Genomic DNA, 27,481 nt, shown 5'->3' with positions numbered 1-27,481 from the left:
AACAATGCAAAGCTAAACAGAGACTAATTTGCTTGGACTTCATGTAGCCTTCAGCACAGACACACAAATTCAAAAGCCTGACAACAGCACCAGTTATGGTTCCCATATGGTGTGAGTGCCTAAAGTCTCAGTGACTGGCTACTCTCCACTGGTTCTAGATTTTTACAAAAAGTTTATAGTCAGTATTTGTTATTTATATTTTACTTAAGATGACTGAGTTGCAGTTATGAATTAGCAGTTAAAAAAATGTATCCTGGTTTGCTTAAACTATCAAATATGAACATATAAATATTTTACATATTTTTTCTAGCAGTCCTATCTGTTTGTTCACCTCCACCTTATTGTGTGTTACATTTAAATTGAAAGTTTTCTGGAGTCATCTTCTTCTCATGCAGGTACACATCACTCCCTAGCAAAGTGAACCCCTTATCTGTAATCAGTGCCTTTAAGCATCATCACAGTACACAGAAAAAAATGCATAAATAAAAAAATTGATAACTTTACTATTTGTTAGCTAATTATTTCACAATTCAAGCAGAAATTTAAAGTCAAAACATCAAGGGATCCTTGTACAAGATACTGGAAACCACCTCAGCGGGAAGATCTTCTTAAATGTTTTAAAATATTTATGTACCATCTGCTTGGGTATCTGTAAAGGTAGAATTTCATTGGCAGGCAGAACAGGCATTTTTTAGCTTCACCCTTTACAATCAAAGCCACTGGTATTCTTTTCACAGACTTTAATAAACTTATGTCTCTGTAATTCAAAAGTATTTACCACTTTCTCAGCCAGTAAACTCCTTCAGTTTCCTAATGAATCTTACCTCTGCCAAAGCTGCAGTCCTCTAGTGTGGAAAGGCAATATTTTGTTTTAAAGGCATTATAAGAAGGGTCACTGTGTTTGTCTCTGAATATCTTCCTTTCTAAAACAATAAAAAGCTTGAACACATTTTGTGGCTGCTTTTGAATTGTGAATTATTCTTTCAAAAATGAGACCTAAGTCTTTCCACATTTATAAAGTATTCTGACAAAAACTAAATCTGATTTAATCATCTGAAAAAAAAATCACCTTATATCACAATGTCTAAATTCACTGGTGATTTTTTACTCCTGTGCATGAAGGCCAACCTTATAAGCATGCAAAGGTTTAACCTGCGGATCCATTTCCAGAAAGACATGAAAATCAAAGTAGAAAATTGGCCAAATACAAACTTTGAGGGCAATACTGTGGGCAAAGAGAATAATGAAAATCTCTGATGTTCAAACAGAGCTTACATAGAAACAGGGAAGCTATTTTACCTGATTTAAGTATTCATACAGATATTACTGGAATACTGAATTTTGTCCTGAAGCATGTTGCAATTCAGTCCAAAAATGAAGTTCAAAAATAAAAAATTCAGAACTGACACACAAACATAGTTAAAGAATTAAAAAGACAGAAATTCCATCAGCAATTACACTTGCCTAGCTAATTAAAAATAGGACAATGAGACAAGAATTTAATTTTTTTCAATAAGAATGTATGTGAGAACAGAAGTTATGTAGAGCTTGTCAGTTTACTAAGCAAAAGTATCATGCTTGTAATTGCATAAGATAAAGCTAGACAAACCTTAGGCTACAAATAAGGTGCAAATGTTTTTATGGGGAAGGTATTTAACTACTGGAACAAGTTATGATGTCTCTGGTGGATTTTCCATTGCTGGAATTTTTTAAGTAAAGAGTCAGTGTTTTTCTAAAAGATATACTCTATTCCAAACAGAAAAAAAATGAAGCAATGTCTCTGGTTTGCATGAGCAAGGCTAGTCAGACTTGGTCATTAAAATGTTCCTTCCAGTATTATAATGTATGGACCTACAAGTATGTCACATGAGAATAGTGTCCAGTTTACCAGACTATAATCTTATTTGACCTTTTTAAATACTGGCATATTACCTCTCTTCCAGCCCTGCAACTTCCCCTGAACCACAAGCTTGCTGAAAATCAACATCCAGGAGGATATTAATTTAAATTCAGCTGTCTGAAAGCTAGCTGTTTAGTCTGAGCTAGTCACCTAGGTTCTTTCTACATTCAGCAGAGAAAATTAGGCACTTTCATGAGTCTACTTCTTGCAGATATCTTGGGCATCTATTTTCAGCTAGGATAAGTCTGCAGGTGCCTCTCTCTTTCCATTGCCTACAGAAGGTGTCTTAGTTTAGACTGCTTTAAACTCCATACCTAAAAGTGGCCAAAATTAGATGAAAGGAATCCATCCTTAATACGCCAAAGATCTCTTTCAAAATCCTTGGATTCAAGTTAGTTAGATCCACTAATTTAAAACATCTGGCATTATTAGATCATACTCAATGCGTGCTTCAGTTACGGCTGGGCAGATTGAGTTTCATCACCATCATAGCATATAAATTCAACTCATCTGTATTCTTCTAGGAAAAGAAAAATCAATATTTTTAATAGCTCTTTCTTATTGCACTATTATTCAGAATTCTGTCATTCCTATCTAATAATGAAATGAACTGTATGCTCATTTTTAAAAGTTTTCCACTGCCTTGGATGGGATTCCCCCCATTAAACATAGATACCTACAGCATAGATGTGCAGCTCTAACCTTTGAATCTGCACTGTCATTGCTGCCAAAGGAAACCAGAAAATATTGCCTGTAGAAACCAAGGTGCCTTATCTTTGCTAAATGTCCAAATTAAAAGAGATGAAACAGTAAAAAAACTATTCTTCTTCCTTGACTATTATAAGAATTGGGATGACTATTTCAGTTTGGCATGTGTACTGTATAAACATATAAAGTTAAGATGAATTACTAATTTTATTAATTTTGTTCTTCCACAGCCTGACTTTGGCTGCTTATTTCTCTTGTTCTTACTTTTTTCATTGCTTTAATAATTTCCTCAGACATTTCTCAGTCTCATTAGCATCATAATAAAAGACTGACCTCAACTCTGTAGATGATGAAGCCAATCAAACTTCCTAGGCCTTTTTTACACAGAAATCATCATCATCACCACCACCACCTCCATCATCCACAAAACCAAATCCTTTATATCACTTACAAAGTCAGAAATTAACTTCTGCAATAGCAGAAATTAACTTCCATGAGAGATTATCTTTCACCTTGATTCATTTGTGAAAGAAGAATGGCCAGGAATAATCAGCAACATGTTTTTCATGTGTATATACTTTGAATTTTTTTAATACCTGAAGTCTTTTAGAAGGTATACTATGAGCAGTTGCATGGGTGCCTGTCCTATTACACCCCCATCCTCCCTAACTCACCTCAGAAACAATCTAAATCTACAGCTTGCCAACATCAGCAAGAAAAAGAGTAACCGAAGCACAGAGTAGCATTGTATTATCTTGACATGGTCTGTAGGAAAATTATTTAAATACTTTTTGCATCTTCTGATGACTTTACTTCTTCCTTTAAAACATGTTTACAATCATCTTTTCACTACTAAAGTAACTGCACTTCCTTAGTCTCCTATTTCTCCCCAGTCTTTTTACAATTTGTCTTACAAGGGCCTCCCTTGTAACAAACCTGTACTCTTTAGCTCACAGTTAGACTCATTTTTCATGAATGAGCTTGATTGCTCTAAAGTTTCAGCAGCAGGCAAATATAGATGGACATCATTGTTTCTCTGCAATAGCTTTGAGAGAAATGTTCTGCTGTTTCCATGAATGGAAACAGTGGTGATGGCTTGGGGCTGCTTTCAGTTGCCTGTGAATTTTCCTATTTCTCTTATCTTCTTTTTCTCCATAATGGTCACAGACTCCAAGTATAAAGAATGTTGCCTGATATTCCTGCTTATCTCAGCTGTAAACTGCCAAACCCTCACTGGATTTCTCTCCTTCCTTGGTTTCTGGATGGCTGTCTCCAATCCTGAATTCAAACTGATACCTGTTCCTTACTCTGATGTCTATCAATTTCTCTTGCTGTCTAGTGCTCCACATGTCATCTTCAAAAATGCAAATGCACATTACTGCATTGTTACGGCACTGATGTTACTGCATCTTTGAGAATGCAAATCTATTTTCCAGCACAGCCATGAATTTTTACTTGAGAAAGAGGAAATATGTTCTGATGTTTGGTAGAAAGGAAGCATTTATTCATCTGACCTCTGGTGTTTGGTAGAAAGAAAGCATTTGTTCATCTGTCACAGGTCATAACCATTGTTCCATTCCCGGTCATAAGAACATTGATTGTGAAACTGAACATAAAAGAATAACTTCATAAACTGTCTTTCTAAACTTCCTCCAAAATCCCTGTTTGTCTCCTCAGAATTTCACATGGCAGCTGACACAGACCACCGACTTTCCAAGATTTTTATCATTTAGACTCACTTCACAAAATTGAATGTTTTTTGTATGCAATTACAAATAGGTGAAAATATCCAACACTGGTTCTCTCTCACTGTTGTTTTGTGATTTGCAAATAATGTTTGAAGCAGTAGCAAAATGTGAGGTACAACACTCTGATTGGAATTATTTTCTGTTTATAACTTTATTACTGGTTTCTTGGACAAAAACATGTATATATATATTGAATAGGGAATGGTCAAAAAGTCTAATGCTTTGAGAAAGTCTCTGACCAACTGTTACAGCACTCAGCAATTGTGTCATTCACACAGGCTAAATGTTTCCCTGAAGCATCACACATTCTTTGTATGTGAACACAGCACATGAGCACGTGCTGAAGAACACCTGGAATTAGGCAATCCAGTCACAACTACAAAGGCTGAGACATTAATCCAACTGTGCATGATCACTGAAACACCAGATATCTGGTAAAAGATGAAAAAAAAACCAAATCAAATCCAAATAAGTTTCCTAGAAAAAATATGATTGGTCCTGGAATAACCTGTACGTAAATACAAAGTATGCTTTCAGTCAACTACTCACTGGAGAGGCTAGAAGAATGGAAACACCCAGGCATTCTGTAATTACTGCAAAGCACCGAGCAAAGATATCCAAGGGCACAGACAGAGTGCTGTGGGCTCTCTGCTTGTTTTTTCTGCCTCTGTTGGGGTCAGGATTGAAGGAACTCCAGATGATAGTTCATGTTCAGACTCAGGTGTTTATTGTTTCTTATCAATGCTACAGCCATAGCCATGAGTTCTGAAGTCTTTCATTAGCAAGGCACAAAATGGCTAACTATCTCTTATTACAAGGTCTTTTAAGGCTAAAATATCCAATTAAGAAATGACACCTAGGTTATTTTCCCTTTTAATCCAATAACTGATCTCTCAAAGCCCACAATGCGGACTTTTCTGTCCAATTACAAAATACCGCCTAAACCCATGAGGAAGCAGGAAGAAGAAAGTAAAGAAGAGGAGCAACATGCCTCCGCCCTAAAACCTTCACCTTGCTTCATATTTATTACTATATTCTAAAACCCCAAACTCAGAAGTTTTCCACCCTGTATATCACACTTCTAACCAACTACACACCTATAATCCCAGTGCTATTAATCAATTTTGGAAGCCTTCTCCACAGCCTCAGGTCAAATGCAGTGCTCTGTTGTGAGTCTGTGCCTTTCAGCACAGAAAGTTTAAAATTCTCAGCATCCAAGGTTCCAACAGAGTGCTGCAACTACTATCTTGCCTATGTTGGGCAGACCAACTGAGCAGGCCAGGAAAGACTCAGCCCTCTGACTCGTGCATTTCTGCAATTAAATCTCTACCCACTCTTCCTCCCATCTGGGAATGCCTATCCAGCCTTTCTGAAACTCCAGTTATTGGTTCTCGATGGCAATTCCAATAGTGCCAGCAAGGGAGTCAAGCTCTTAAGTGTTGGTGGATTGGTCATGTGTGCCCTGAGCTGCCATGGTGCATGTGTTGATTTACTCCGTGATCTGCTCAGCTCTGGCAACACAGAACAAAAGCACTTGGACGAGCACATCTGGAAAATCCAGAATATTGTGAATAATAAAAAACATTAAAAATTTGTTATATTTATCTGTACATCCCTATTTATCTGGAAGTACAAATTAATGCTTTTTATTTAAAGTGTTTATTAACGCTTTAACTAGGACTGAAAAATAAAGTGAACCTAGAGTGAGGTGGAATTACTCTAAAAGTGCATTATCAGAATCAGTGTGCTGCAACTTATGAAACCTGAAATCTCCATAATAAATTGAAAGAAAACAGATGACAGGAGCTCAGAAAATGGATTGTGCCAGTTAAACAGAGAGAGAAGCAAGATTTAAAATCAACAAATGCTAATGTTGTAGTACAGCATATATTCCTCTGTGCTGTATAGCCAATATATGTGACTGTGATAGCAAGGTGTTACTCTCCAGTGCTGAAAGGGTAGCTTAGATTTGAGTAAGTTCAAGTATTGGACCTTAAACTGAATATTTAAGTATTTTTGACCAGTGGATCCTTTAAGGCCAACAGTGCACAGATAAACATATGATAATTCAGCACCTTTAACTGTGCCAGAACTGAAACTGCTCACAATGAAGTACATGATCATAAATGCAGGCATAAATCAACATTAATAATAACACTACATTGTAAATCAACTCTTACTGCAAATACATTTACCTGAACATCAAGTAAAATGAAAGGTCTACATACAGTGAATCTTTCAGGGAATTTATGAAAATTGAGAACTCCTAATGTCTCCACCTCTAAAGCCATAATGCTCATCTCTCCTGTGCCAAAGGAGCAACTCCTCTGACTTCAACTAGTGAGACAAAACTTTGCTAAAAAAATCTTTTTGAAAGAAAATTTTGTTCTAAGATCTTTGCAGAATGTGATTATGCTTAACTCCTAAAATAAGAATTTTATAAGTAAATTCAGAATTCACCAAAACAGCTCCAGGTAAACTAAGCCTTTGTATTATGGTATCTTAATTTGCCCCCAAATCCAGTTACACTCAATGTCTAAGTGTCATGCTGCCATGTTAGGCAACCATCCATTAAGATAACTCAACTTCTTTAGCAAATGTCACTTGAGAACAACAAAATGCAGATGTCATGCCACCACCAGCCTAGGTCAGAGTTGAGTACTCTAAAGGTGAATGTCCACATCATACTTCCATTCTCAAAACCCACCTAGCTGTAGTAGTTTTGACACTAAAATCCTGCTTCCTAATTCACTAATTAGCCAAACATTTTTAGGATAAAGTTTAGAAAATTTGAGGTACACAGCAATATTCAAGAATTATTTCAAATTAAAGATATCTTTTTTTGACCATGCCAAACCTCTTCAATAGTTTGAGCCCCAAATAAGAAAAAGCTTTGACCTCACCTTCACCACTCCATTTTCATGCATGGTGACACAGTTGTTGGGATCCTCTGAAAGCTGATATAAAGCTTGAGCTGTAGCTCTATGAACTAATGGATCCTTTGACTTCAAGTAACGTGCTAAAGGAGCCACAGCCTTGGCCTCTCCAAAGGCAACTCTGTTGCTGCCCCACATGCAACAGTGGGCAATGGCCTCTGCTAAGTGACGTCTTAACTTGTTATTGTTCTGAAGAAGGTAAAAACATAACAAATTAAAGTCAACACATAACAAAAAAATCATTGGAAAGCAAAATTGTATTCCCACACATCTTTAAGGCATCCCAATTTAATTGCAGTACAATTAAAACTGGAGAGAGCTGTAAGGCATAGAGCTATTAAAGTCCCTTAATATTCTTTTTATAGCAAGTACTATGAATTTTTATATTATTTCAAATGTACTTTTAGACTGAGTAGAAATTAGATAAGATAGCAATAAAATGTAAAATATAACCCCATCAGTGAGATTCTTCTGCATGTTCGGATTAATTGTTTTCTCAACCCTTTGCGCTGTTCTCATATAGCAGCTGCACCACTCAAAAGCAATATTCTGCCACAGTAACTATTAAAACAAAGCTCATCTTCCAAACCAATTTTAGTAGCAGACACAGACTCTTTTGATGTCCAATATATGTCCCACAGAGGAATGATGCTACAGCTCTTCCTTGTAACTGCTGCAAAATCTACTGCTCTTGTCATAACCCTTCAGTTGGGCATAATGCAGTCTGAAGTAAGAAATTCCAACACTTTTGATGATATCTTTAAATGTTACTTACTGTGTTTGCTAGCTTGGACAACAGAGGGACAACTCCATGATCTGTCATAACAGCTAAGTTTTCTTCATCTTTAGCTATATTTGCAATGGCTGCACATATACTTGTTAAAACTTCTTTATCATTTGATTTTAGCAAATTGACTAGCAGTTCCAAGCCGGCAACAAATGATCGAACCATTTCCCCAGAATTCTAAATGTGAATCAAAAGAAACACAGTTTTAAAATATTCAATCAGTATTTGTATGCAAATGTTTAAAAAAGAGATTGGCATGACATATTTATTCAAAACTGCAGCTATTGCTGCGTTGCCTTCACCAAGAAATATGGCTATTTGGAACTTGGAGCTCTTTTGATTGACATATGAGAGTTAGACTATTTTATATGCCACCATACAGGCAGAAATTCAATGCCTAAATAAAGGTATTTATCATTTTTCATACCTCAGGGTATAAAAATCTCCAGCTGTCACTTTAGAAGGGTGCAAGTCTCACTTATCAGTAGTATCAAAGTGGCCAGATGGGTGCCTTGCACACCTCAGGGCATCTAACACAGCAACAGACACTTTAGGCTCTCAAAGTGTCTCCTGTTTCCTACATTTAGTCTGACAGCTAAGACAAAGGAATGACAATATTATTTTCTTGTATCAATGCCAATAGTATTCAGGAATATTTAAGAGGGAAAGTTACACAAGTCATGACAGCAACTGTGGGAAAACCATGGTGTACATCAGAGTATGAAAAATCAATGTAAAATGCGAATAAAGGACACAAAAACTACCCTGGAAAAATGTCTATGTTTACCCATAAAAATGAAATAGAAACAGTGTGCCTGGATCTTGAATACAGTGGGCAGATCTCATCCATTTTTCAAAAAGTTATCATAATGTTAAAAAAAGGTTTAGAGAAAGACAACAAGAATAATCACTGGTAGGGAACTGTTCTGCAGAAGGAATGACTAACCAATTAGAACATTCAAGGTAATAAAAGCAAAAGAAGGAGCAGTGTGATATAGATATACAGAACCTTGAGTAGAGTGGAAAGAGCACACCAGGATCTCTCTTCTAGGAGAACTGGAATCATCAGATAAAATCAGTACGTGGCATGTTCAGAATCAAAGTTGCTTTTAAACAATGTACAGTTGAGAAGTTGTAAGTCCTTGAAACAGGATTGCAGTGGCTCTCAAAATATTTACATGTTAGGCAAATTCAAAGAAATAAAGAAAATCCATTAAGGGTTATTCAGTATGAAACTCTCTGATTTAGAGATTTCCTGAGCACGGACTTCTTGAAGTGATGTTATGGTGGCACATCTGCAGGTGGCATTGCACAGTCTGGTGTCAAACTGTTACTACATTGGATCAAGAGACAGGTGGTCAAATGGCTGGCAGTAACTTTATAGGATAAATTTCAGCTTGTGCTCCTCAGTGGTGATAAATGTGCAGGGATAGAAAGAAAAGTCTGTAAGTGGAATTGCTTTGATTTGTTTCTTTCAACAGGCCACTAGGAGAATTTTGAATAAAAACTACTAGACACTCTCCTGGAAGCCTCTGGACTTCATGTAAGTGCAAACATGGATTATTTGAACTTTCCTAGGGCTAGGGAGGGACCCTGAAGACCAAGCATGGTTTTGATTATATTTAATTCTTTTGGGGGGCTGATTTATGAACAGAGTAGGGTCCAACTGTATTGTGTCAGCTTTGGTGAGCAAATCCATCAAATCATGGACTTGGTAAATGAAAATTTCATAAGATACTGCAGTTTCATCTTTTTTTAGTTCTGGGACTAAATGTCAAACAGAACTCTTAGCTGTGATGTTTCCTTCTCACAGAAAGCAAAAGCAGTGTGCAGGCCCATTGGGAATGAAACATTTTTTGCCAAAGGCAGAACAAATCTTGAAACTGGAAGGGAGAGCTTAAGGCCAAACTGTGTAAGGGTAGACAACAGACACCACAGCATGTGGAAAAAGGGCAGCATCCAGAAGTGCACTTCATACAAAAGTCCTAAAAACCCCCAAAACAAACACATAACAGAGGTCCTTATAGAATTTAAAACAGAATGTAAATTCAGAAGAAGGACAATATAGGTTTGTGGCGCAGAACAGCAGCTGAGAAAGAGAAGGAGGGGCAATGCTCTGCCATTTTATTACCATGTGAGCTGTATGTAGAGGCAGGTGGGCGTACAGAGGGTTTCCCATGGATACACCAGCATCAATGTTCCTCTATAATTGCTAGTGTATGCATATCACATCTACAAACAATCACTTGAATTAAAACAGTTTGTCCATATCAGTTTTCATGTTTGTCAGGACATTTTAAAATCCAATCCAAGGTGATATGTAATAGGTTAAAGAGAAAGCTTTCTACAATTTCTTACCTACATGTATTCAAGGGCTAGAAGTTCAATTACCAGACATGGGAGGAGAAAAGGAAATGAAAGATTTTATGTTTACTTCCAAACTTTGAAGGTCACTACAGCATTACTTTGTGTATAAATATTGCCTCAACAAATGAGAAAGGCTTCTGTTCAACAGGTAAGTGCTACAGTACAAGGTCTAAGATTTGAAAGGACCCTGAACACAATTGTGGTTTTCTGCATGGTTCAGATACCTCCATATTCCTGCTGTTGAAAGATATTCCATGAGGAGATAAATAGCCTTTATCTCATCTTAATGAATCAATACCAACATTTTATATTTTTCTACCTGTACATATTTTATTTCCAGGTGATTATAGCCCTATTTGTTGAATTTCTCTTCTGACAAGCTTATACTCTCCACATTTTGTACTGGAGCACATCCCACTAAAGTCATGGAATAACATATAAACAATTCAGCAGTAAGAGAAAGAAAAGAGTTTCAATAATCATCTGTGGAACCAAGTAAACACAAGGACAGAGCTTTCTACCAGTGATGAAAAGCAGAGGGAAACTGCAGAAACCACATGTCAGGGAAGTTTCCCAAATGTGATTTTGGGTGTAGTCTGGTGGTCTGTGCAAGACAAAGAGAAAAGCAAAACAGCAAGAAATTTGAAGAACAATGAACGGAAAGAAGGACCAAAATGAGGGCTTTAAAATCCATTATGTTATGTACAAGATTTCTCTTTTTTGGAGAAACTTAAACAACAAAGACAATGTTTTTTGTATCGTTTAAGCAAAACCACACGCTATGTACAATATATTTCTAAACTGAAATATGTGTATTTATTTTATTCAATTGCCATGCCTCAAAATTTCAAAAAGAATTTCTATGAAGTTGTGCCTGTAATTGCAGAGGCTACAACTGAATTCTTCTGAATCTATGTTCTTTGCATTAATGATCAGATATTGCTCATAGTGTAAAGTAACTTCTGTGATTTTAGTTTTCAAATGCTCTCAGGAATTTTCATCTACACTGCTTTTATTAATGTAAGAGAAAAAAGAATATATAACATGTCTTTGGAAATACTTCTTTACTTTCTGTTTCAATAGCAAAAAAATGCAATCTTCAAATTTCACCTTCTAAATTAATTAATAAACAACTTACTTTGTTGAACAACCCAAAGCGTTTGTAATTTCCAGCTATAGGTATGTGTTTAGCTTTCATATTTATCTGTACTATGCTTTATCCACGTGTCCCACTTCCTTACCAACCGTAACAAAATCTTATTTATTGGTTGTCCTAACAGGGCTATTCAGGTAGAATTAAGTGGGAAAAAAATGTTAAGAATAAAGCCTAAGAAGCTATCTTCATAGATAAAAACATTGATAAAATCACTGACAATCAATAAACCAGATAATTTTATTGCATATATCTGCCTGCACATGGTAACGATAAGCTGAATGCATCTGTTTTAACAATATTTCCTGAGTTGACCAAAGTAAGAGGTCAAACACAAAGACATCTAAAGAATTCATAAAAATGTTAAAAAGAAACTGAAAGGGGGAAGAAAGTGTTATATTAACAGGAGATATCTTCATTTTATATCTTCATCATTAATATACTTTTTAATGCAACATTTAACCTGAGGTGTCACATGAAAAAACACGGATTGTTAAATTATGTTGCAGGTGGCTAAAGAAGAAAGGAAGAGATAACAGAATCTTTCATGACTTCATGTGACCACATCTTCTAAGTAGTGGAGAGCGAAGCTTTTATCCTCAGAAAGTATGAGAAATATTATTTTAAAACTGGATTCAAGGGGAGGAGTTTGCAATCTCAAGCAGTAAAAACACACCAATCTGGCACAGATGCTGAGGCAAGAAAAGTTACCTGCTGTGTTACTAAAAGCCTCATCCCCCTACTCTTACTACATACTTGTACCTTGCTGGCCAGCGTGACTATTAACAAGATTCAGTTAACTTTCCCTTTTTCACTTCTGTACTGGCTTCAGCCAAGAGCAAAAATACTGTGACACAGATCACAGTATTTTGCAGGTTTTCTAATCAAGAGCAGAAAATATTATGGTATTTGCAGGACTTGATTTTTGTGGTACTTATACAAGAAGAACATTTAGGATTTTTGCATTTTCTCATTGTCATATTCTATGTTTTTTGTGTTTATTTTCTGTGAGTAAATAAAGTTCATCAGCTTTAAGTTGAGACATACAGGAATTGCATAAGAACTACTGGCTTCTTTCATAGAAGCATAATTCCCTTCTTATTTCTTCCAAAGTGAAAACTGTTTTCTCTATTTGAAAGATTTAAAGGTAAACACGTTATTACAAAAATACATTGTGTTTATCTTTAAAATATATTACACCTGAAATACAAAATTTCTCTGCTAAAGATATCTCACTCTCAGGACACCTTAAAAAGTTTAAGGAGTCAAAGCTAATTTGACGAATTGAATCACTTTTACCCAAATAAGTAAAGCTACGGCTGGGCAAACAAGCTTTAGTTATCAAAAGTCACCTTTAAACTACATTTTCTTTTATGAAGGAAGCTTTTCCTTTCCTTTTGCTATTCCCAACTGAATAGCTTCTCATTCTAGTGCTCAAACCAATTTAAAGTTCAAAATAAAGAAATGGAAAGAAGTTTCTATATTACAGCTGCTTAGTGAAAAAGGAAAACAAAATTCATACACAACTTCTTATAATCATTAATATATTTATGAGATAGTCATCACTGATATGTAATTTCATATTGTAGAAGTGTAGACAGCAATATTACAATGTTTTGAGGATGGTGTAGTTAAACTATGAAGTCAGTGACAACACAAACAAAGAAGTTGCTAAAACAGTTATTGTTTGCTTTTGCATGTCTGGCATGGTTCCAGAAATAGAGTGGGATATAAGAAGGCAATCATATCATGTTGTACCACTCATCATTACAGACCACTGAGAATCTGAACAAACAGCATGAAGTATAAAATATGTTTTAGTTCAGTCAAAAGTTTCATCACTTGACAGAATGATTGCTTGAAATCTTCTGGTATATATTATGCAGCAAATGAAACAACGATCTCCATGCTCTTTTCTTGCTCTAAGACCTACAGAGCTCCCAGTGGCAAGTGAGAGCATAAAGACAGGAAAAGAGTGACATGAACAAAAGGGAAAAACAAAGAAGGGAGGAAAAAAAGAAATAGAGGAGGATGGGGTTTAAATCTTTTCTAGATTTTAAAAATTCAATTAGTGAATCAGATTTAAAAGTAAAGAAGCTACACAACGAGTGGTTGACTAGCATGTGTAGCTGTTAATAAACCAGGCTACAAGAAAAGCTGGTCAAATATTTTCCAGTGGAACAGTATTCCATCAAAAAATGCTAATGGAATGGAATCAAAACCTTCCATAAGAACACAATGACTTCTTGAAAAGTTTTGACAGAAACCAGGCAGAAAGGCAGGCTAAATAACCAACATGTCTCTTCATCTTTTCTCTTGTCAGCCAGATGGCTGATGAGTAGCCTGCCAGGCTCCTTGGCTTCTAGTTTTCATAGAATCCTTGACTTCTTGCCTGATGGGCTGCCAAACAGCTGGAAATCCAGGTCTCCACGAGCTCCTAAGCTTTTTGGCTTCTTGTGGTCTCCAAGCTCTCAGGCAGCTGCTTTGCATGGAACTTAGGGCCCAAGTCTCCTGTGTGAGGGAGATACAGGCTACACCCTTTGCTTCCCAGCTTCCACGTTGTGTGTTTTACAGAAACTGGACTCCTAGATTTGTAGACATTGAAGACCTCAGGGCAATTTATGTCAGTCCATTTAGAATCTCCAAAACGTCTGTAGGAGGCCCAAATAACTCCTGAGAGTCAGTTCACTAAACAAGGCAGCCAGTTCCTGGGCTTCCTAAATCTCTGAGGATCCAGGTTCTCTGAAAGGCTTCAGAGGCAAGCAAAAAATTCCTTTTTGTCTCTCTAATGGTATGCATTTGATGCTTGGTCAATAAAAAAATGCTTAAAAATTTGGAAGATCTAAATCCAGATACTAGGGAGTAAAAACTGCATAAAATGAGAGTAAACACAGAGAAGCAGGTATGATAGATGTAAAAAATTCTAATGGCTAGAGAAAACAAATAGAAAAATAGAACGAGAGCAGTCAGAGCACTAAGTTTGAACCAAGGTTTCTGTGTAAAATTGCAAGAAGCACAGCAAGGCAAACAAAGAAACTGGAAAACACTGTGCATACACAAGCAGGGAATTTTGACATTTAAGGCTTAACCCAAGAATGGTACAAAAACAAAAATGCATTGGTAGTACCTAACTAAAATATTTAAAATGTAAAACAAAGGAACAACAGTGTGCAGTATGGAGCACAATTATCTTTATACACTATAGTTTTAAATTGTTAAAATGTGCAATCAAAGCATCTTAATGTATTTAAAACAGCAAATGGTTTTACTATTTTTTAAATATTAGAAGAATTTCTAACTTCAACTACATTTCTTTGTTATTCTTAGAAAAGAAATGCTCTCTGTGGTTTTATACATATGGTTATGTTAAACTTTCCATAACAAGGAAAATCTATGTAAGAATAGGTCATCAGCAGCATATTTTCTACACATAGGGTAACTCTAGGCTGGTTGGCTGCAAAATTCACTTCTTCATTATATAACACTGCTGCAGGACTGAACACTAATCAACTTTTACACATACCCATTTCGTGACCCTTCCCTCTTAAGTCTGGTTTTGTTTTGGGGTTTTTTGGTGTCAGCATGAGCATTCTCTTTCCCCTTATGAAATAAATACACAGACAACTTTAGAGGTCTCATCTTTCATGACACCCAAGATAGTCTCCTATAGAACTGAAACCACAGTGTATCAGAGAAAGGTGAGATGTCATTCCACAGGTAAATTTTAAGAAAACAGAGTAATTTTCTCTCTCTTGTCTTTCAAAGCCCCAGTCTCTGACTCTTAACTTAAATTATTTTGACAGACAAAACACAGCACTGTAACAGCTACTGAGAAATAATTAACTCTACCCTAGCTCAAACCACAACTCTATACATAAATGTCTTAATGAAGCTCTTTGAGAAAGCCTCACAGTTGTAGCTATAGCAAGGCTAAAATTGCAAGTTGAAAGTTTATATGCAAGCACATGGGACAGAAAAACACGATGCCTGATATTGCCATTTGCATTTTAATGTTTGCACCCAAAACTCTACTAAATATGAGGACAGAAAATAAGCACTAGAACTTTTTTCCCCTTTTCTTTTTTTTTCTTTTAATTTATTTAAAGATTTTAGTAGAAAGTTCCTCTGTGAGGAAATAGGAATTTTCATACAGACTCAAGCTGGCAGTGTTCCTTTTATTGGCACAATGCATTTGGGTGATTTTTATAATAGCCCAAATTACATCTTTGTAGAATTTCTCCAAATGTTTATGTTTGGGCTGATGTATGTTGGGAGAACATTACAAGTACTGTTTTTCAAAGAAGCATCATAACCAAATATTGCTGTTCCAACATCAACAGAGTTGAGTAGACTTCTCTTACTCATTTTTCATAATCATTTGTATTTCTTGGACACTGCACTTACACTTTGCTACTAGCAATGTGCCTGCAGTAGTAACTTTTCCTTTAGGAAGTAAAGAATTCATTAATAAGAATCTGCTTCTATTAAGATAATTCCTTTAATTCCTTTACAAACAATATCACTTAGCTACACCAGACTGATAAAATTCTATTCTATGAGAAGTACTCCTAAACAGATTATGGTGAGAGTAAGCATGAAAAAGAAACATGTAATCACATACTACAAAAGAACTGCCCAATCAGAATGTTTGATTAGCTTCTAAGATTTTTAAAATACACAAAATAACCTTTAAGTTGGTAGTAAAATGAAAATATCTGTGCAGAAAAATGGATGCTGCATTAACTTGTTATAAAAATTTGTTTATGATACTACTAGCAAATTCAATTTCATCTGTGAACCTCCGTAACACAGAAGAGAACCATTACAGCTTCCACAAAAGAACACAAAAAGAAAACAGACTCCATTCTCACAGCTATTTGAAACACAGTCTGCAGTCCCAAGTACAGGCTTAGAAAGGCCAGAACACACATTACCCTTTAAAGTCGTGTACTTATTACTGCTTTTGAATCAAGCACTGCATAAACCAAACTGCTCCTTGGAAGATTGTTGAATAATATTAACTTTGAACAAAAAAAATCCCACATTCTCTTTAGATAGAAATAGTTGCTGCACTTCCTCAGTGTGGCTGCAGTTGCTGCTTTATACATATTTCTTTCTATTCAGCGTCAGCGGAAAGGGTATTATTGTAGGTTTGTTTCAGAGAGCCACTTGGCCTCAGTGTCACACAAAGAACTCTTTGTGGGATCACAGATTAGCATTAGGGCAGGCAGCCAAGAGAGATGAAAGGAGAATAGCTACACTAAGGGTGTACATAGCTTGCACTCATCAAACACCCCAGGGAAAAAAAATGAAGAAAAAATCCATGTAATGCATAATTTCAGTAGCTGTCCTCTATTCCCTTAGTTTCTGTAAAAGTGCTTTTAGTGGAAGTTCTACCAATATGCAGTTCTACTCTGGCACATCAAGTTGCAGAGTCTTACACATAGGAAGAATTACTGAGATCAAGTAGTATTTTAACATTCAGTTATAGCAATATTGTTCAAGAGAGAGGCAGTTGTATTCATATCTTTACAGAAGAGAGATGTTTACACTGCACCATTAGGCACCAAAAAACTTTACTGCAATATAGTGCACATTTAGGAAAAAAAAAAGATGAAAAGATAATTCAGAATAACCAGCATGTGTGAAAAACGACAAACAAGCTGCCATTGTAGAAATCATTGGGAAGAAATAAAAAATGCTTAAGTTATAAAAAACAACACAAATTTTTCTCACTATAAATCCATATATCTCTATATCTATATATCTGTATCATTGAATCATCTACATAAATTAATAGCAGCCACACAGTGCTCAATCCCAAACAGGGAACTGCCTGCAAAGGATGCCACAGATTTCTTGCACTTTGAAGCAATTACTATTCTTTACATAGTCAGGATCTCCAATCCTGTGTAGAAGGATATATATTTTTCATAAAGTACTACTACTTGTACTACAGTACAAGGATTAAGGTATAAAGTTAGTACTCTAGGAAACTTCTAATGGGAAAGAAAACCTTGCCCATTTATTTTATCATATGTCAGTGCTAAGTATTCAGAGAGATGACTTGCAGTTTATCCTCACTATTTTATCTCTATTTGGAAACTGACATGAAGTAAATGAATAGCTCAGTCTTCTGTACATAACTGACCTGCACAACCACCACTATTCACAACTGGCACTTTTTGTTGGCAGTCTGAGCAGAAAACCTGAAGATTACATTGGCACCGAGTCTAAAATGTGCTCTAAAACCAAATGATGGTCTCTTGAGAACACAGCTGAAGTAGACCACAGTGGAGAACAACCAGAACTACCCATGCTATTCATAGCCTGGGAGTAGAAGCTTTCTGTTTTCAGCATTGTCAGATTTTCATCATGCTTTATTGGGAAGAGTAAGCTTAGGTACTGATAAGTTACTAAAATATATCTGTCAATACAGAAAACACTGTAAAGGCAAAACAGATTATATAATGGGTGCTAAATGGAGGACTATTCACTTTTGAAAAGTAAATACACATGTTTTTTAAGCAGTTAACAGAATAAAATAAAGAGAGTGTAAGTAGCAAACAGCAAAGTACTGCTGGAAATTATTCAAATATAAAAATTATATGAGTATAAATATAAAAAAACTGTTACTTTAAATACTTTCTTACCTGAGCATTTTCAACACAAGGGCAAAGAGCCCAAGCTGCACTTGCTTGAACACCTGGGTTAGGATTTTTCAACAATGACCATAGCAAGCGGACTCCATCTAGACTGTCAATTATCCTATTGCAGAAACAGGCCAAAAAAGGGAACATTAATTATGGAGTATACGATGTTAAATCTCAAATTATATCAGTTTTTTTGGAACACTCTTCTAAGAAACACAGGCATCATTCTGACATACTGTTTTGCTTTATGCAAATGCTTGTGTTTTATTGTCAGCTAATCACTATCAACATATTCAACAAACAGTGCCCACTATAACAGATGGGTGCCAATAACTGATGTAAAGACAGAATGTTTTCTAACTAATCTCATTAATGTTGTTTATTTTTTCCAGCACTGTCATTCAGAGTACTTATAGAAGATAAAGCAAGCTACATTATAACCAGGACTCATAAATGTGAAAACAAGCATGTGACTTTTTAATGATCCACATGCAAAGTGAAATCTGAGTTTGAGAATACTGGCTTCTTTCACATAGTAACAAATACTTTCCAAAACAAATATTTATGCCCAAAACTATGTACTTAACTTTTTATTCAGTCTATGCTTAATGTATTTACCTTGCTCTATGACATATTTTAAAAAACTATGTTTCTAATCAAGCATTAGAAATTAAAATGGTCACACTACAGAGCATCCTTTGTTGGGCATGAATAACGTGTAACTTGTTTCCCATATGTTCCTTCCTAACAAGACCAGCACTGAGCACTATGTTATAACTATTGAAACATACTATAATCAAAGTATCTTCATGACTAACTGAGAAATGAATCAGCAGCAAAATCATCTCTACAGTATCTGGGTTATGTTTATGTTTCGATCAGGCTTGGAGATCATAACCTCACATTAGGTTCCAATGAATACCCTAAATGGAAAGGAAGGTCAGACAAAACTTCCTAGCCTTTACTAACATGCCTTTTTTCAAAAAAATTGTGTTAAGCTCAAAGCAGATGAGCTGAAGAGAAGTAAGCACACCTCAAAAGTAAAAAATTCCATTGCATATAATGTGTTTCTAGCTTTAATTGTAAATGCAAGAGAATTCAAAACACATTTTTAAGAGAGCTTAAAAAACAGCAGGTAAAGCATCTTATTTGTATTCACTATATATGCTTTGCCAGAAAATTTATAAAACTAGCTATAAAATTAACTTTGTGTGTAATTCCATTATCATTTGAAGCAGAAAAAATAAATAAGGACATGAAGTCTGTCTAAAATAAGCAAGGACTTTATTCATAAGATTTTTATGCAAACTGTTTAAACAACTGTATTTTTCAAAATAATACTTTTTGAACAAAGCTATGGTTAAGCTAAAAACCCCTAAGTTTTCAAAGATCTGCCAGTTTCAGTATAGCTTATTTTACTCACTCAGCTCCAAATCAATTGCAAGAAAATCATCAAAGAACAAATTCAGAAGTTTTAACACGACAAAATAAAACAATAGGATTGTAAACTACTCAATTACACATATATATTGACATAGTAATGGTAACTTAAGTAAAAGCTTCAAAACAAACTTTTAAGTCCCTCCAAACCCCAAACACTTTTAAGCAATTTTAACATTACTCTTCTGTGATTTCAGGATTATTTTTCCTGTATTGGAATTAATTAAAAAGAACCCATGAATCTTTCCTCTAGTCAAGCAGAGTACTGATCATTTACCAAGATGAGGTACTTCCTCCCAAAAGGGCCTAAACATAAATGACCCAGCTCCAACAAGTATATAAAAATCAAAAGATAGGAACCAAACACTCAGCTCAGATTTTTCAAACACACTTAAAAAACAACCCCTAGACTTGATTTATCTTTCTATTTCCTTTAAAGCTTCATTTTCAATTGGAAGTTTACTTTCATTTTCTTTTCAGCTTTCTGGTCTTCAGTATTTCAAGGTAAACTAGGGTCCCTCTATTACTAATTTGCTGAAGAAGGGTTTTGCCTTCTGCTTAAAGGCTGGAAAGACCAGCTGTCTTAGATCAACAGAACCCAGCTCAGGCTATGTGAAAGCATAGTTCTCTGACCACTCAACATGCATAAAATGAAACCAGGAAACAGTAGAAACAAAACAATAAACCTCCAAATCACATTGTTCATCACTGACTACTTGCAGTTACAGTAGATTAACACAAATAAAAATGCCTCTACATACAGGAATAATGCTCTTAAATTCTCACTCTGGAAGAATTGTAATTGTGTAATCACCATGCAAGAACAAACCTTATTTTCATTTTTCTGAGAACATATATTTCCCAGTCTAGAAAGCAGTGCTAAAAAGTTCAATTTTTAATCTTCCTTTGGTTTGACTACACAATCCAGCAGATGAAGAAAATGGGTGCTGAATGAGTGCATTTGCCTTTATGGCAAAGGGAACACTAAAATAAATGGTCCTGAAAAATGTTTCCTCTATAAAAGTGCTTAGACATTAACTTCCTTCCTAGGTAAAAACTCCTATTTGAAGCTGACAAAAAATACACATTCAGTTTTCTTTACAAAAATAAAGAGAAGAAAATAGACCTGTAATCTTGAAAATTCTAGCTTTGATGGCATAATGCTAAACAACATTATGATTTGCTTTTTTATATAGTTTTTGTATCCAATTTTCTTCCCACAATGTATTATAATATTATTAGCAGGATGAAGTAATAAAGCTTCTTTCCACAATAAATACAAGCAAATGTAACATAAAAATTACTTTGGTTGGCATTCAATTCTGTATTCATCCATAGTTAGCACATTATTCACTCTGTGGCTTCAGTCACTTATGTAATTTATATTATTATAATTTGTTGATACTCTGTTGATAAAATTAACCTAGACTAAAATTTGGAGCAAGCAACCACTCAAGGGACTGTTAAAAGACAGGTTTTTAAATAAAAATGCAAAACATTTTATTTGAAAGCTGAATGGAATCTCATAAAAGCTGCAATAATACAGTATTTAATTGATATAAAAGTCTTAATAGTTAATACTTCAATATTCAAATGCTTTATGGAATAGTTGATCTACTTTTGTATGTATGTGTGTGTGTGTAATGTATTTAATGTACAGCACACTATTAATAGTCAAAATCCAAACAGGCATGAAACTCACTCACAGTAGAAATGCAAACTTTATTAGAAGCCACTTGGTCCTTCACTGTAAATACATAACAACAAAAACATGTGGAGTTCAAAAGCAAGAGCCCAGGTTCTGAACTGTTGTGCCTCTATTCCTCAGCATCCCAAGGCATCTCACAATAGAACTGGGCCACCTCCTCTAAATCAAAGCTCTCTGTCACAGACTGATCTTGTTTGATCACTGGTATAATTTAGAATAGATATAATTCCGAATTTTTATTTATAATAAAGTGATTATATAATATAGTAATTATAATGATATAATTTAGAATATTATTTTGCTCCTCAAAATGACCAAAAGAAATTGCAATGGCAATTAGAACTGGCTGAAGAGGCACTCTTGTAATGTACTCCTGGGTTGGCCAGACATGATCAGAGCAGAGGTGAAGGGATATTTTCAGCTGGCATCATCACTCCTACCAAAAGGCAGCTGCAAGGTGTAGGATCAAAACATCTTCCTGCTTCCAACCCAGAACATATGTATGGTGTACATAGAATAGGACTTATGGGCGAATAACTTTATTGCAATTAAACCCATTCAGAGATAACTGCAATTTTTAGGCTACAGTGAATTAGTATTTGCTATTTGACCAGTGCAGATTGGTCAACTTAAGATAATTTTTTAAAATTACTTTTGTTCTGTGTTCACAGGCAATGAAGACTTTTCACATTATTTAAGAATCTCATTATCATGACATCATTGAACATTATGAGCAAGATGGGGCTTGCAATTCTAGAAATTTACTTTGCTTTTTAAAATATATCTGAAAACTGTTAATCTGAAATAATACCTCTTTTTCAAGTTAAAACTTAATATTGAACATTTCCAGTAGAAATATCAACATGAATTGCTTAAACACACATATGTACACACAGCCTAGACATCTGTTTGTCATATCTATCATCTTTCACTGCTAAAATGTTACTTACCAGAACTTTGAGAACTTCAGTTTAATTGCCTGCCAATTTAGACCACAAATACAAATGTAAATAAACAAAGTTATACTGACTCTGTATTGTGCTCACTGGTAAGATTACAGGGTTTTACTCTGTCAGAATGTAATCTCATCTTTTTTGAGACCACAATTTAGCATTTTTCTTTAAACTTTCACTGGTTGCTGCTGACTGCATTGATAAATAGTATTATATACCAATGACTCAAACTCCATCTGCTTGGCTAAAATAATCCTCAGTCTTGAATGCCAGCGATGCAGTCTATGGATTTTCAAATGGAAAGGGTAAATGAAAAGCTAGCATCAGTTAAAGAATAAGTTCTAGTCCTTTGTTTATAAAGAAAGTTACAAAAAGTAACTTACAAAAAGTTCCTAAAAAGATAAATATACATTAAAAAAAATAAACAGCAACATCTCTGTCAGTGGTGGTACAGCAGACCAAGTATGGAGAACAGCTTCATGCTGTCTATATTAGTGTAAGGAAGTCCAGTCACATAATTATGTTGGTTTTTTTTAGATAAGTCAACGCACTTTTGGCTGTGAGAGAAGCTGGCTGGTGTTTTTTTATTTTAAATAGCTCAATAGAGTCAGCAAAAATCACGTAATTCCTTCACGTAATTCCTTCCCCTGAAGTAGAGGATTGGTGCAGAAATAATAGTGTACCTTCCATTCAGTAGCTGTAAGAGACACAGTGTAAACTAGGAAACATGACAGAAATAAAATATTTAAAAGACATATAGATGTACATTCACATATGCCTGTCTATCAACTATGCACTCTCTGTCAGTGTAAGCTTCTTCCACAGAACATAAAATAAGAGCACAGTATTTCCCTCAGAATTTAACTGCACTGATTCATAGCATACTCTCAGCTTTTTCTAGTCCATAATGATGCTTTATTTCTTATATTAATCACAACCTCTTCCTTATATATCTGAATCATTTACAGAAATTATGTGAGCTCCACTCTTGGTCTGTATGGTCTTCACATACCTACTGCAGCAAGGATAAGCACATTCAAAGTAGAAGACTGCTAAACTGAATATTTAGTCTCTAAGCCACACTTTGTCAAACACACTTGCAGCTAATGAAATGTAAGAATGTATCTGAAAAATCTCAGTTCTTAGGAAAGCTTAAATTTTACTACATATGAAAGGCAATGATAGCAGAATCCAGGAAAATCATCATAATTTTTAAAGTTTCTATGCTGCTAAACTAAAAAAAGTTACACTGCAAAGACAGCCTGTCTGTACCACAGATCTGCCAGCCAAATTTGGTAGGAAAAAAGACAATAGAGAACTGATAACCTAGAATCTGTGAAACCATTCTGAGAAATTATTATGAGATAAGAAATGTAATGAGGATCCAGCTGTATGAATCTGAAACAGCATGAACACCTAAGCATCAACCTGCTGCAATAGAAAGGTCTCATCACCTGTATGTATGTGCAGTCTGCCAGTGGCTTTCCTTGGCTTCTTTCTAGAAGGTAATCTTGGCACACTTCCACACCCTTGTTAAAATGTGTCTTTTTGATAAAGAACATCAGAAAATATTTACATAAAGAGACTGACTTCCACAGTGGTTTCTAACAAGGCTGTTTATTGTTTTAGGCCCCAATTTTGTAAACAGAAAAGAGTCATACTACAGACTCTGTGGGTGTGTGTATTTCATGTCTTTGGTGACTTGTTCTTCCCCAAAAGGACAGCACTTTGGATAAGGAGACACAATTTCAGCTTCTGCTGTACTGAGCTGAGAGGAGAAGGGAGAGGAATGGACATACTTTTTTCTTTTTCTTGGTTTTTTTTGAGAGAGAGGCGGGGGTCAGTGGTGGGAGGGGAGGTTGCTTTTAAGTGCCCTGTGAGAGGCAGAGCACTCAATCAAGGAAATACTTTAGACATATTAGCAATTACACTGTTGTCAATGTTTTAACTAAGCATTATTTTTTAAAATTTCGCTGAATTTATTCACACTTGGATGAATCATGCTTTGGTAAAAATATAGCAGCATTATCTCTTCTAGTACTACAAGCATAGCTAGCACAATACATCAGGTACATGGCACAGTCATGCTAATAATTTTTGTGCAACTTTTTTTGTAGTACCAAAAAGTATAGTTACATTTATTTAAGATCTTGCTTACTTGCTAATGTTTTGAAATACTTTTAGAAACACTTCTAAAGTTGAGAACTTCAACAGAGAATGTTTTATATGAACGAAATTCAGTATTTGATTCCTTTGTTCACTCTTTACAAACTCTGTAATACAAATTTTGTCCCAAACCTGTACTTTCTCCTTCTCAAAGACAAGACAGACTCTGTTCTATCACAGTTTTCAGAAGCAACTTGCATTTTTTTATGCTTATACTGAACACATTCCAGTATGAAGCTGTCCATAGTGGATACTACAAGTGACAGTTCTGAGTACTGGAGTATGTCTGAGGTTTTATAAATATCAGTTCATGTTTATTGGCATTTAAGTTTCTCAGTATTTGCAATGCTAATTCTCTTAGGTTAATATATTATGCTAAAGGCTGGTTTTTAGTGAGAAATGTCATTGAAATGATTTCATTTATTTATACTTTTATGCTACATGGCTAACTGCTCATACAACCCATGTTTATGGTTGTGTACCATCCAGTCTTTTGCCACTGGGTGACAGCCAAAGCATGAAAACAAAAGCCTTATTCAGGAAAAGAATTCCCTGCACTGCTATATGAATATCAAGTGAATTATGCAAATCAGAACAGGAGGAGCTTAATAAAACTCTCTTTCTGACCTCCTTTATGTATAAGAAGGAAAATATGCTGAGAATCTTGAGGTAAATATCCTTGCAAGAGAACAGTAAGCACAGCAAATGCCGACCTCAACATTTAACTGAAACACCTCTCATAAAACTCAACAATCTTCGTAATTTGTCCAAATTGACATCACAAAATCAAAGGCTGTCTTTTTCTTTGATTTTACAAAGGAATAAGAGGGGAGAGAAGGCTTCAAAACTGTTTGAGTTCACAAAAGGAATTATGGGGAGGGACAAAAGATATATACAATACAAACAATACTCTACTACAAAAAATTTAGCTTATTATCATGACAGTAAATGTGTACATTTCCTTTTAGAATAACTTTCTCTAATTTAGGATATTTTTAATGACTTAAGAACAGGAGTAAAAAGAGAGTGTAAAAGATGGACCTATCATGCAGCACTTTAAAATGGTGCTTTGAAACTTTGAATTTCAACTTACACAAAAATCAATTTACTAAAGGTTTATTTGATTTTTATCAAAATGCAAAATCTTTACATTCTATATATTTCCTTAATATTTTTTTATCTATAGTAAACTTACAGTAAGATTAGTAACTAACCCACACAGTTCTGTAAAAAGCAAGAAGCAAAAAATGCTTTAAATCAGATTAGAATTGACTATATTTGCACCAGAATAACTGAACTGTTTTTCAATATTTAAAATGCTGTGAATATGAATAACTTACGCCATATTTTCAGGGTCCATGGCACAACCTCCCACTGCTTTGTTGACATTCACAAGCAGGGCTGGATTAGTTGAAGTCAGTAACGTCACCATAGGTGCAATTCCACCCAATCTGCGGATGGTGCCTCGATTTTCTTCCTCTTGGCAACATTCTGCCAGTGCTCCAATGACATTTATAAGGACCTCCTCAGGCTGATCAGTCAGCAATGTTACCAAAGTTTCTACAGTTTTATATTCCTGAAATCTAAAAGACAGCAATAAATCCAAAGTTGGTATTTTTAGTATGTTACCAATATAAGCTTATTTTCTAATAAAGTACTATTATAATTGAAGTACAAGTTTTAATTTCTGTATGTAAATCATCTTGCTGAAGAAATCCCAATACAGGTAAACGATTCCATACAATTATTCGAAATGTGACATACAGCCTAATGTCTTACTCTAACTTTCTAACTACATTTCTACAATTTAGTTGTCTAAGAACCTCTTGAGTAGTTTCAGTGTTTTTTTAAAATTGACATGTAGATGCAACACATACAAACAGCTGAAAACAAACCAGAAGACTGGCAATTAATGTGCTATCCTTACTTCCAGCACTTTTTCCTGCTGTATTAACAATAGCTATAGTAGTATGGCACCAGACCTTCCTCCACCTCTCTGAACCAAACGATGGCCCTTACTTTTCACTAAATATGAGCCTTTAGAGCTTACCCTGAGCAGTTCTATATTCAGCTCAGGCCTAATACACTGCATTTTCCTGATGTCAGAACCATAGTTTTAGTACATTTCCACAGCACAATGTTAGATTCCAACTTGTAATTAAGAAATAAATTAACAGAAATTTGACTTGACTCTTAGATTAATACTTTCCCCATTCTTCATAGAACTTTTGATACTGAGAATCAAAAATATGGTTTCAAAAATCTTGATGGTCCTATCCTACAAAGACATGTGTGCTAAACCTAAGAAGTTCATCTTTCAGAATAGGATTTTTTCCTCAGTGCTTGAATAATTTTCAAGGGTTTGGGTTTTTGGCTTGTTTTTTGTTTAAAACTTAGGGGATTCTTAACACTTAACAAATACTGCATCTTCTTTTTATACATCTTCTGATATACCCTGACAGTTCTATGTGGTATGTCAAGCTAGATCTAACCTGTATATAATCTAATCATCAGAGAAAATGTCTCTGAGAGTACTGAGTTCTCATTTGTGTTTTCCTCCCAGCCCCTAGCTTCTGGGAATGTCTGCTTGAGCTACAAAAACTATTTTCCAGGAACGAGTTGCTCATGTGGCTTTTCTTTTTATACAAAAAAAAATTAGTATTTCTGAGATTTTTATGGCAGAACTAGATGTTTCAATAAAAATTAATCTTTCCAAGATGGGTTATCAGCATAATAATTAAAGTAACTGAGAAATGAGAAACTTTTGTTTTTCATCACCTTTGCTAAAAGAGAAATTTTCCTCTCCTTGTTCACTGTAACTTGGAAGTATCCCTACCATTATTTTTTTCAAGAGTAAACATCAACAGCATGAAAAAAGAACAATAAAGTAAGCAAATAATTTTAAAAAACAACAAAACAAAACTAATTATTGCTGGCTTTTCAACTTCTTCACAGATGGGGT

General features: G+C 35.0%; 1 protein-coding gene across 1 annotated transcript in view; it reads right to left on the bottom strand.

Annotated features, from left to right (window-relative positions):
* ODAD2 (outer dynein arm docking complex subunit 2) overlaps positions 1-27,481 on the bottom strand; it is a 68,502-nt gene that overhangs the window by 15,992 nt on the left and 25,029 nt on the right. The window contains exons 11-14 of the mRNA XM_014268987.3: positions 25,860-26,102; positions 18,253-18,367; positions 8,068-8,256; positions 7,260-7,481 (exon numbers count right to left, since the gene is read on the bottom strand). Of these exons, the coding sequence (XP_014124462.1) occupies positions 7,260-7,481; positions 8,068-8,256; positions 18,253-18,367; positions 25,860-26,102 (769 nt within the window). The remainder of the gene's footprint in view (positions 1-7,259; positions 7,482-8,067; positions 8,257-18,252; positions 18,368-25,859; positions 26,103-27,481) is intronic.

This window comes from Zonotrichia albicollis, chromosome 1 (assembly GCF_047830755.1).
Source record: "Zonotrichia albicollis isolate bZonAlb1 chromosome 1, bZonAlb1.hap1, whole genome shotgun sequence".
NCBI classification, from domain to species: Eukaryota; Metazoa; Chordata; class Aves; order Passeriformes; family Passerellidae; genus Zonotrichia; species Zonotrichia albicollis.
This window is presented reverse-complemented; position numbering and strand designations above follow the sequence as displayed.